At 35.4% G+C, this 12,294-nt stretch overlaps 1 protein-coding gene across 1 annotated transcript; it reads left to right on the top strand.

The window, feature by feature from the left end:
• Positions 1 to 9,521: 9,521 nt before the first annotated feature.
• Positions 9,522 to 11,913, top strand: LOC104092278 (dynamin-related protein 4C-like). The gene has a single exon (XM_070197559.1). It carries the CDS (start codon positions 9,714 to 9,716, stop codon positions 11,763 to 11,765), a length of 2,052 nt encoding a protein of 683 aa, XP_070053660.1. The 5' UTR covers positions 9,522 to 9,713; the 3' UTR covers positions 11,766 to 11,913.
• The last annotated feature ends 381 nt before the right edge of the window (positions 11,914 to 12,294 follow it).

Here is a 12,294-nt window from a genome sequence, read left to right as displayed (position 1 = left end):
TATTTTTAATTTTTACCCTATATACATATAATGTAACAAAGCTAAAAATATATATTAAATTGCTAAAAATATTTACAATAAAAATTCAAATATAGTAAAAATTTAGGTGCTCATAGATGCTATACCTAGTTGAATTATTGTTATGTTAGTTAAGCCTAAAAATATTATTGGTGGGCCCCCATAATATATATAACGTCTTTCAAAATGGCTTTATATATATAGCGTCTTTTAAAAAGACGCTATACTTACTTGAGCAAATGACCGTTAAAGTATAGCGCCCTTTAAAATAGCGTTATATATATATATTATTGTCAGCAATTTTTTTTCACACATTTTGATTCTTTGAATCCAAAATAATCGCATTGGTTCCGGACTCGCAAACAAATGTTGAACGGTTACAAAACAATTTAGGCCCACCGACAAGGACTGCCTAAGTTTTTTCCAAAAGTAACTTTTCTTAACTGATTTAGTCAAAAGTTGATTTTTCCACGTGTCATCTTCATATAAGTTTACTGATTATCGTCTTTGAAGAGAGTTTAGGTTCCAAGGGAAAACAATTAAGCTCTATGTTTCGAGTTTAAAAATATATTTCCACAATCAACTAAAATAATTATTAACAGAAAATATATTAATATATATTACAGACTAATATTCCGATAAAAATAATAATTAATCTCCTATTACAAGTTAAAATTAAGAGCACTCTCGTTTAAGGATGGCATATGGGCCGGCTCCGGTCCTAAGTGGGCTTCGTGATCCCGGTCCTAAGTGGGCCGAACCTAAGTGAGACGGTCTTAAGTAGTCCCGGACTTCGCGGGCTTCTTGTTGGAATCGGCCCAGAACCACGAACTAACGGTCTCGGGTTAAGTGGGTCGATCCCGGGCCTAAGTGGACCCAAGTGGGCCTAAGTGGGACCAACGGATACTTTTTATTTTTTAAATTTTTTTTTATAGAAGTTAGGAAAAACAAATGGTAATTAAATATCTAAGGCAATTCCTTATAAATTATATTATAGAATTGTGATAAAAATATTGTTAAAAGATATTCAAAATAATGTGTTATAATATATATATATATATATATATATATATATATATATATATATAAAAGCTATATTCGATATAAGATGTATATATAGTATAGTATATATATATATATATATATATATATATATATAAAAGCTGTATTCGATATTAAATATTGAATATTAAAATTTAGGATGTTAAATCAATTATAGGGTAAGCACATAACAATAACATATATATATATATATATATATATTATGACTTTGATATAGCGGTGGCGACCGCAGACGCACACATTCCATTTGCCCATTGGTGAGGCCACTATCACGCTTCAGGACGTGGAGGTTCGATATGGGCTGCCGGTTGATGGACATTATGTTGCTTTGCCGCATGCCATCAGAGAGTATACGGGTTTGCAGTGCCTGGAGATATTGTAGCGGCTCACCGGTTTCTAGCCAGTGGACGAGGCTGCATTGGTTAGGGCTAATCGTCTGCAGTTGACGCCCGTCCGGCTGCATCTGGAGGCGATACATGCTGACATTACTAATGATACATCGGAGCTTTCATATTAACCGGTACACGAGGTTGCTATTGCTGCTGCTGCTTATGTTTGGAAGGGTATTGTACCCGAACATTTCGGGAAACCTAGTCAGCTTGAGATTTCTTCATCATCTTGAGCTGCTAGATGATTTACATGATTACAGTTGGGGTGTTGTTGTTCTTTATTACTTGTACAGGCAGATGTGCAGGGCGAGCATGAGCACCCAGTGAGACGTTGCCGGATTTTTGCCATTGATGCAGGTGAAAACATAGTTAAATACTCTCTTAATTATAACATACCTAGTAAAAATATACCTTAAATTTTATGTCCATATTGCATATTAGGTTTGGGCCTAGGAGCGGTTCCTGCAGTTGCAGCCACCTCTACCACCCTTCGCTCTGGATGCACCACCTTCGTTTCTCCCTTTAGCTAGGAGGTGGGTTGATAGGCGAGGATATGGACGCGAGTACGAGGCTCAACATAATCTCCCATATTGCAGGGATTTATTAGATTTGTTGGAGGGCGCACAGGTAGATGTATACTTAAGTTTACTTGGCCTGGCTTTATATGTGTTGCGTATACTCACGGTTCTTGTTTTTACTTAATAGTTCATTTGGAGGCCATACAGCGACGAGCTAATATCTGGTTTGACCGATTATTGCTCGACCGATCGAATTATGTGAAGCTCTTCCATCCCGTTGATGTGTCTCGATATTGTAGAGCATCATGCCACCGAACAAGTCCTTCGCCAGTTTGGTCTACCGCAGCTTGTACCTCCATCGCCCGCTTGGCATATGACACATTATCAACGGGATGATCATTCCAGTATGGACCAGACATATGTGGCATGGCTAGAGGCGTAAATCGATACTTGGGACCAGCGGTATGACCTGATTCCGCCTCCCTCCACCTTCCCGGACGGATGGTGAGCATGAGTATATGGGCTAGTACCGCAGCGTTACCCAACTTTTTGTCGGGAATCCCGTTCATCGTGCTGGAGGCCGGTACATTCCATACGCCAGGAGCGCTTACGATACGAGGCGAGCCCGAGATGATGAGCGCTTACGATACGAGGCTAATTCTGTGGCACCAGAGTAGTTCTAACGTGGGCCAGCAGTGGAGCCGAAACGTGGTCGACGTGGCAACCGTTCTCAGAGATGTAGGGGTGTCCCACGAGGTCGTGGGGGTCGGCGAGGAGGTGATCCCCAGTAAGGGTACGTTGAGGCACCTGTTGAGGATGTTGGAGTTGATCAGTCGGGTGACCACCATGAGCTAGACCATGCTCCTAGTGATATGCCGTCATTCAGCCTTCAGCTTACTCTAGGGACTTCGCAGGTGACCCCGTCAGCTCCATTGTTGATCATGGGCATGACCATTACGCGACAGGAGTGGGATCAGTATTTTCCCAGTCCTCCAGAGCCATCGACGGTTGCTGATGATTGCCCGACACGAGATGTGAATAGTGGGCGCCGACTAAGTTATGGCTCATCATCGAGGGATGCTGAGGATCTTTCATATGCGCAAGTTTGTTTGTATTACTATTATTTATATATATTTTTATCTCATTGATTAGTCATAAATATCTAAAGCCTTTTTTTGAAGGCATCATCCTCGCCCGTCACGGAGGCCACTTTGTGCGATACTGACATGGCTGAGACGAATGATTATATTCAGGAGCCCGCCGAGACCATGGTAAGACAATTTAAATTTTTGTGACTTAACACGTATATTACTAATATATATTTTATATACTAAAATATCTTATTATTGTGTAGGTTACTGCTAGACTGACGACCTCTTCTACCGAGCCTGCCAGCCCTACTGGCGATCATGTTGCAGCGCATCCTTCGATAAAGAGGCGGCGTGATAAGGATGATCCTGATAGTATAGCCGGGAGGGATGGGATGCGCCTCAGGCCAACGGCTGCTTTAAAGCATACAGAATGTGGGACACATTGAATTTCTTTTGATTTTATGTACATATGACATTTAGTAAATAATAGCAACAATTTTTATTGTTTACATTATATGTGCATTATATTCTTATTTCTCGGGTTCTTTGTTATTTTAATACTACAACACAAGTACAAACATATCAACTTAACATAATTTAAATTCGGTAGAACTAATAAAAATACATGATACGGAAAATATAAAGATAAAATACTAAACTCAATACATACATATGTTTGTTTAATCACTATCGCCCATTATTCTCTGCTTCAACCACTTAAATTTCTCTTCCAGTCTATTTTTTTGTTCTTCCGTCTCTTTTAGTTTCTCCTGCACTGCCGCAATTTGTCGTTGCATTTTAAAGATCTGGAGTTTGTATTCACTGATCATATTTCAAATATACTGCAAACATGATTTGTAGTATTCCTGGTTAATGGGTTCATCATACCATTCTTCAAATCTACATTGATTTCCGTCCTACCAATGGGGATTATAACACAACACTATTTGTTAACATTTTATATAAAAAATATTAACAAATATTTTTTTCAAAACAATAACTTACAAGTTGTTGACATATCCAGCGTCTACGCCCAACTTTACTATTTGACCAACATGGTTTCAAAATCACACGTTTGCCACAATAACACCTTGATACGTCATTGCGTCTAGACATTTCTTAATGCAAGAAAAATAAAAAATTTATGGAAAGTTTTTCTATTTGTTTTGGTTACGCGCAGATAATAACTAAAATGCGCTAGTTATTTATAGGCAACATAAAACACATAACGTGGTATTTCATCGCGCTATGTTTCGCGTGATAATGATTCTTTAGGGTACAATATAACATGTTATAAACCTATTGTACACTTTACCTTTGACCGCTTTTAATTATGTATTTAAATCGCTTTTTAGTATTTATGGAGTTATTTCTTGAACAGGTTACGATGTCGTACACTTGTCGTTTGGTACATATTTCAAACCCTCCACGTGAAATGCATCAGTGATTTACAACATGTTTATTATTATTATTTGAAGTTATGGTCAAATCGCGTGAAACACGTACTCGAATTGGGGTTTATGTATCGTGACTATGCCATGGGAATCGTACTCATAATCGCGATAATTTATTAATTGCGCCTAAAGCAAGCTATGATGTTCATGAATTATTTGTCTTAAACCAATTCGAGACTTATAAAGCCATAAGAGTATGTCATTGTAGAAAATCATGAAATATATTAAATTAATTATTCAAGGACTACAAAAGGGTGCCACTGTATGAGATTAATAGGCCTAGCAGATTTCAAGTTTTGGCCCAAAGATAAAATAACTTTCTTCATTAGCTTATAGTAACCTCACAACTCCACTTCTTTCAATGGCCCATGTGTCTAGGCCCAAAAATTGGATCTTCACAAGTGACATAATTCTAGTTAAACTTGTTTAACAACTTAACTCTATACTTTAGACAATTGACAACTTAATTTAAAACAAAGATGGAACTACTAAAGCACATTTATTAACACATGAAAGACTAAATAATCAAACAGAGACATAACCTTGCTTGAGCTTCCATTTCAATAAGAAATTATTTTTTTTATGAACAATCACAACTCACTTATCAATTAGCAAATTTCATTAAACCATTCATGGATGAACCCTTTTTTAAGAGAACGTGCTAATGAACTAAGATAAATATACAAAGAGGAAGCTCAAAATTTGGAGCATCCTTAATAGAGAATAATTTCATTTATTCAAGATATAAATGAACACCAAAGAACACCAAAAGAAAAAGGAACAACTCATATCATTAATCAAAACAAGATAAGAAGTGGACCTCAAAAGTTGAATCTGAAACTTTACAGTTTTACATCTTTGAATCTTAAACACATTCAGACTACACGCAAGACCTCAACGGAGCATCGAAACTCGCTGGCGACCCAACTAAAAACCTCACTGTTTCGACTGGGTTTAGATGGTAGTTTATGGTATTAAAAGGGATATTCTATGGAGGTTTAAGGATTGTTTTTGGGTACTGAAGCTGTTGGTTGTTTTTTTTTTGAAAGAAAGACGAAGAAAGAATGACACGAATAGAAATTCCCTTAGCGTAGAAGAAACAAAAATATTTCTCTCAAATCCCTTCCCTCTTTTTTTCTCTCCTCTCTATCCCTTTTTTCTCCTCACATTTCTCTTCTTTTTATTGAAAAAGTTTCGGAATTTTTACAATTTATTTTTTTATTTTTTTATTATTTTTTTAATTAAAAAGAATTCTCACTTCCCATTTTTCTTATTTTTAAAAAAAAATAATTTCCCACTTTCATTGACTTTTATTTTTTAATTTCTCACTTTTTTTACTTTTATTATATTTAAATTTCCACTTTTGTTTACTTTTTGTTTTTATTTTTCACTTATTTTATATTTTTTTAATTTCCACTTTCTTTTACTTTTAAAAAAAAAAATCAGTTATTTTTACTTTTATTCTTTAATTACAAATTTCTTTTACTTTTTATTTTTTAAATTTTCACATTCTTTTACTTTTATTTTTTTAATTTTCCACTTTCTTTTACTTTTTAAAAAGAAAAATAATTTTCATCTACTTTTAATTTTACTTTTTTATTCCATACTTTTAATTTTTCTATTATTTTATTCCAATCCGAAAATTTTAAAAAAATATTTAATTTTTTTCAGTTTTTAATTTATTTTATGTTAAGAAAGATAAAAATAAAAATAAAATAATATTAATAGTAATAATTGACCTTTTAAATTTTTTTAATTTTTACACTATATATATATATATACATATAAATGTAACAAATCTAAAAATATATATTAAATTTTTAAAAATATTTACAATAAAAATTCAAATGTAGTAAAAAATTAGGTGTTCACAGATGCTATATCTAGTTGAATTATTGTTATGTTAGTTAAGCCTAGAATAATTATTGGTGGGCCTCCATAATATATATAACGTCTTTCAAAAGGGCTTTATATAGATAGCGCCTTTTAAAAGGACGCTATACTTAGTTGGGCAAATGACCGTTAAGGTATAACACCCTTTAAAAGGGCGTTATATATATATATATATATATATATATATATATATATATATATATATATATATATATATATATATATATTATTGTCACCCGTTTTTTTCATACATTTTGATTTTTTGAGTCCAAAAGAATCACGTTTTGGTTCCGAACTCGAAAAATGTTCAACGGTTACGAAACAATTTAGGCCCATCGACAAGGACAGCCTAAGTTTTTTCCAAAAGTAACTTTTCTTAACTGATTGAGTCAAAAGTTGATTTTTTCACGTGTCATCTTCATATAAGCTTACTGATTACCGTCTTTGAGGAGAGTTTAGGTTCCAAGGGAAAACAATTAAGCTCTATATTTCGAGTATAAAAATATATTTGCACAATCAACTAAAATAATTATTTACAGAAAATATATTAATATATATTACAGACTAATATTCCGATAAAAATAATAATTAATCTCCTATTACAAGTTAAAATAAAGAGTACTCTCGTTTAAGGGTGTCATGTGGGCCGGGCCCGGTCCCAAGTGGTCCCGGGCTTCGCGAGCTTCTTGTTGGAATCGGCCCGGGACAACGAACTAACGGTCCCGGGTTAAGTGGCCCAGTCCCGAGTTAAGTGGGCCCAAGTGGGACCAACGGATACTTTCTATTTTTAAATTTTTTTTTTTATAGAAGTTAGAGAAAAAGATGGTAATAAAAATGTCTAAGGTAATTCCTTGTAAATTATATTATAGAATTATGACCTAAATGTTTTAATTCAAATTTAAAGACAAAAATATTGTTAAAGATATTCAAAGCAATGCGTTATAATATATATATATATATATATATATATATATATATATATATATATATATATATATATATATATATATATATATATATATATATATAAGCTATATTTGATATATATATAGCTTATAATATATATTTGATATATATACATCTTAACATACTATATATACATCTTAAGATGTATAATATACGCTATATTTGATATATATATAGCTTATAATATATATTTGATATATATACATCTTAACATACTATATATACATCTTAAGATGTATAATATATATATATATATATATAAGCTATATTCGATATTAAATATTGAATATTAAAATTTAGGATGTTAAATTAATTTTAGGGTAAGCACATAACAATAACCATTTTTGCCAATTCTTTCCGATCTTTTTTTGGATCATAATATAAGAGAGATTGAGAGAGATTGATGATTTTGTGAGAAAAATGAAAGAATGATGGGGTATTTATAGTTGAAAATAGGAAAAAAGTATAATTATATAAAAAAAATGGGGTTAAAACAAAGTTGGGGGGTTAAATGGTTATTTTGTAAATAGCCAACGACTATTTTGGCAGAGGAAACGACTAGAATTTAAATGCCCAAGTGGGCAGTTTTTTTTAAAAATTATGGCCGTTGGGACCGTTTAGGCCCACTAGGACTGGTTCAGTCGCGGTCCCAAACGATCCGATCTCGCGGGCCTCAGGCTAAGGACCGGCCCACTTGCCAGGCCCACCTCCCCCGGTTCGGGTCTTAAACGGTTCAGCCCGTTTAGGCTCACTACCCACATGGGTCGTAGTCCTGGGCCGGTCCCGACCCTAGATCGGCCCACTTGCCAGCCTTACTCTCGTTCGAAACAAGCAAGGCAATGCAACATTTAGGTGTTAAAAGATTTTATGTCCTCCCCGTATCTTTTTAATTGATTTACAACAGCCTTCACTTTTGAACAATAATCCGAAATGCATTCGGATTCTTTCATTTTTAAAACTTCAAAGTCATCCCTTAGAGTTTGAAGTTTTACCTTCCTCACCTTGTCAACTCCTTGAAGAGAATTTTGTAAAATCTCTCAAGCTTCCTTTGAGGTGGTAGTATCTGTCACATTCTCAAACATGACATCATCCAAACATTGGTGGATGAGCGTGAGGGCTTGTTGATCATTCTTCCTTGTCTTTGCCAAGACATCTTTTTCATTTTGAGGCAGAGTTTCCTCATTATCGGGTATTGCATATCCTCTATCTATGATTTCCCACACATTCTAGGAGCCAAGAATGACTTTCATACGTAGACACCATTTCTTATAATTATCTTTCGTGAGATGGGGGTTCTGAAAAGACAACGTACCATTATTTGTCATGGCTCTGATATTACGTTGTTGGGAAAATAAATATATCCCGCCCAGGAATAGTATTCACGGTAAATAATAATAACACAAGAGAGTAACAATAACACCAAATATTTTAACGGGATAAAATATAATACTCGAACGGAGAAATATTACCACTATAATATTACAACTTAGTAGTGTCAAAAGACTACTACAACTTCGAAAGAAATAACACTCTATATTTTAAATACCTTACTATAATATTATTCACACCCATTATTTATCTCACAGAATATAATATGTGGATTACTCTCTTTAACTTCTATTGCTTCTCTCTTATTTTTGATATGCTTACAATGAGGAGGAATCATCTCTATTTACAGTGTTGTTGCACACCAAAACCAATTAAAATTGGTTCGGCTCCTACTTTGTAGATTTGCAAGATTGAAAAATTGGTGTTGCTCCACCGCTCACCAAATCAAACCAATTTGATTTTTTTTTAAATGGGTCCCACAAATTACATTATTTTTGCTTCTGCTTTTGCTTTTGCTTTTCCTTTTGTAAATCATTTTTTCTTTCTTTTCTTTATTTCTTTTTTACTTAAATAGGTCCCACAGTGTTCTCACATCCATCTGAAGTACGGATGATTGTCTTACTGGCTAAGCACATGATATTTTTTTGTTTTTGTTTTTATTGCACATTATATCCCATATAGCTAGATTTATTCCTAGGATAAAAGTTCGACCATAATATGGTTTTTGGTATTAAACTATGCACAAGTAAAAATGAATTTTATCTGAAAAATCAAACACTATATAAGTAACACGTTAATTTCATGTATAGGAAAAACAGAAAACCAAAGTACTTAACTACAGTAATTTCTCTTCTGCCAAAATAGTATACCAGAATTATACATCTTTTATCTCTTAAACCAAACAACACCTAAAAGTTATTTGTATACTTCACCACACCAATTTCACCTTTGAAAGAAACCTTCAAAACCATTTCTACTTACTCTCAAGAAAGTATGGCTTACCAAAACATCGATGGCTGCTCTTCTGATGAACAATATCCATCTGATTCAAATGATGTTCTTGATCCTAAACCTCTTGCAGTAGTAGCACCACCAGCTTGTGGTGTTCATCCTCCTATTGTTGCATCCTTCAATGATAGAATCCGGCCACTCCTCGACTGCGTAGACAAACTCCGCCACCTTAACATCATGCAAGAAGGCATCCAGCTTCCGACCATCGTAGTAGTCGGCGATCAATCTTCTGGAAAATCCAGTGTTCTTGAATCCCTTGCTGGAATCAGCCTTCCTAGAGGGCAAGGCATTTGCACCAGAGTCCCTCTAATTATGAGGCTGCAAAATGACACAAAAATCACAACAACAAATCTTCGCTTAGAGTACAATGAGAAGTCGCTCCCTGTCGATGAAGATGGCATTGCAGATGCTATCATTCTTGCAACTGATGAGATCGCTGGCCATGGTAAGGGCATATCTAACAACCCTTTAACACTTGTAGTGAAAAAGAGTGGTGTGCCTGACTTGACCATGGTAGATTTGCCTGGAATCACTAGAGTTCCTGTTCAGGGACAACCTGAAGACATTTATGAGCAGATTTCTGATATCATTATGAAATACATAGCTCCTGAGGAAAGCATAATCTTGAATGTTTTATCAGCTACTGTTGATTTTCCTACTTGTGAGTCTATTAGGATGTCTCAGAAGGTTGACAAAACAGGGGAAAGGACTTTAGCCGTTGTGACAAAGGCCGATAAAGCTCCTGAAGGTTTGCTTGAGAAAGTTACTGCAGATGAAGTGAATATAGGACTCGGCTATGTTTGTGTGAGGAATAGAATTGGGAATGAGTCTTACGAAGAAGCCAGGAGTGATGAGGCAAGGCTTTTCTCAACCCATCCACTTTTATCAAAGATTGATAAATCCATGGTTGGCATTCCAGTTCTGGCACAAAAGCTGGTGCGTATTCAAGCAAGTATCATTTCGAAATGCTTGCCTGAAATTGTGGGGAAAATCAATGACAAACTAACTTCTAATGTCGCCGAACTCAACAGGCTGCCTCAGCATTTAAGTTCTGTGGCTGAAGCTTTGACGACATTCATGCATATTCTGAGTTCATCCAAGGAAACATTAAAGAAAATTCTTCTAAGAGGGGAGTTTGACGAGTATCCGGAAGAAATAGAAATGCATTGCACAGCTAGACTGGTTGAAATGCTTGACCAATACTCTATTGAGCTGCATTCAAAGAATTTAGAGAAAAAAGAAGACTTTTTGACGGAAGAGATCATGGCTTTACAGGAAACAAAAGGGATTGGATTGCCGAACTTCCTTCCTCGGGCCGTTTTCCTCAATGTATTGCAGAAAAAAGTCAAGGAAATTGCTGTAGCTCCAGAGGATTTCGTGGGTAGACTGTGGAATTACGTAGAAAGAATTGTTATCAAAGTGTTGATGTATCATTGTGATAACTACCCACAGCTTCAGTCTTCCACCAGAAGAGCTGCTCAAAACTTGATTCTCATCAAGAAGAACGAATCAGTTGATTGGGTAAGGGAAATCATCGGGATGGAAAAGATGACTGATTACACTTGTAATCCTGACTATTTAGCAACTTATAGCAAGCTCATTGCGCAACAAAACACCTTTATGGAGATTATGAACGACCCGAGGAAGCCCTCCGTAATAAACTTGGAAGGTGTTGGAGAAATTGATGTTGGTCATTTGAGGAAGCATCTAGGTTCGGTGCAGCAGGCATTTGATATGAAGATGAGGATCACTGCCTATTGGAAACTTGTGTTGATGAGGATGGTTGATTTTATGGCTTTGCACATTATGTTCAGCCTTCAAAAGATGGTTAACAAGGAGATGGAAGAGGAGATCGTTCAGGATCTGATGGCGCCTCACGGGGGTGGAATCAAGAGAATGCTGGATGAGTCACCTTTGATTGCCGAGAAACGCACTAGGCTCAACAAGAGTGTCGAGCTTCTCAAGGAGTCAAAAGAGGTGGTGGCAAATATCATGGAAAGGATTTCTCTTCATGGTGATCAAGAAAAGGACTAGATTAATATTTTGTACTCATGATCAGGGCACTGCGTTCCACTTCAGCCAATGTTACGACTATCTTGTACTATGTTCTGTGGCCCTGTTTGTGTGTAGTTCTTGTATTCCAATCTGTTAGCTAATGCAAAATCAAGTTTCTATCTTCTAATTTGGCCTAAGGAAACTGTTTTAAACTTAAATTCATGCTGCTTTTCTTTTCTGAAGAGTGTTCTGTTTCCTTACATCCATTGGCTGTGTTTTGGATCTGAAATTATCATATGTTGGAATAGAGGTAGTAAAGGTCCTGCGGTTCACACTCTTCACTAATCATACATCCCATAATCTCGTTATGAACAAGAGTACATTGTGTCACATCCTTAGTCGTTAACTAAGTACACGTGCGGCACTTGACAATTTGCTCACGTTCTTGCTATGTCAAGTCAGCCTTACTACACTCAAGATCGCTAAGAGAATGGTAGAAAGAACACAAGAGAATTGTTAAATGAAACTTTGTATTAGAGAGAACTTGAATTGTTTGCTTGATGAATTA

Source organism: Nicotiana tomentosiformis, chromosome 3 (assembly GCF_000390325.3).
Source record: "Nicotiana tomentosiformis chromosome 3, ASM39032v3, whole genome shotgun sequence".
In the NCBI taxonomy this organism is placed as follows: Eukaryota; Viridiplantae; Streptophyta; class Magnoliopsida; order Solanales; family Solanaceae; genus Nicotiana; species Nicotiana tomentosiformis.
This window is presented reverse-complemented; position numbering and strand designations above follow the sequence as displayed.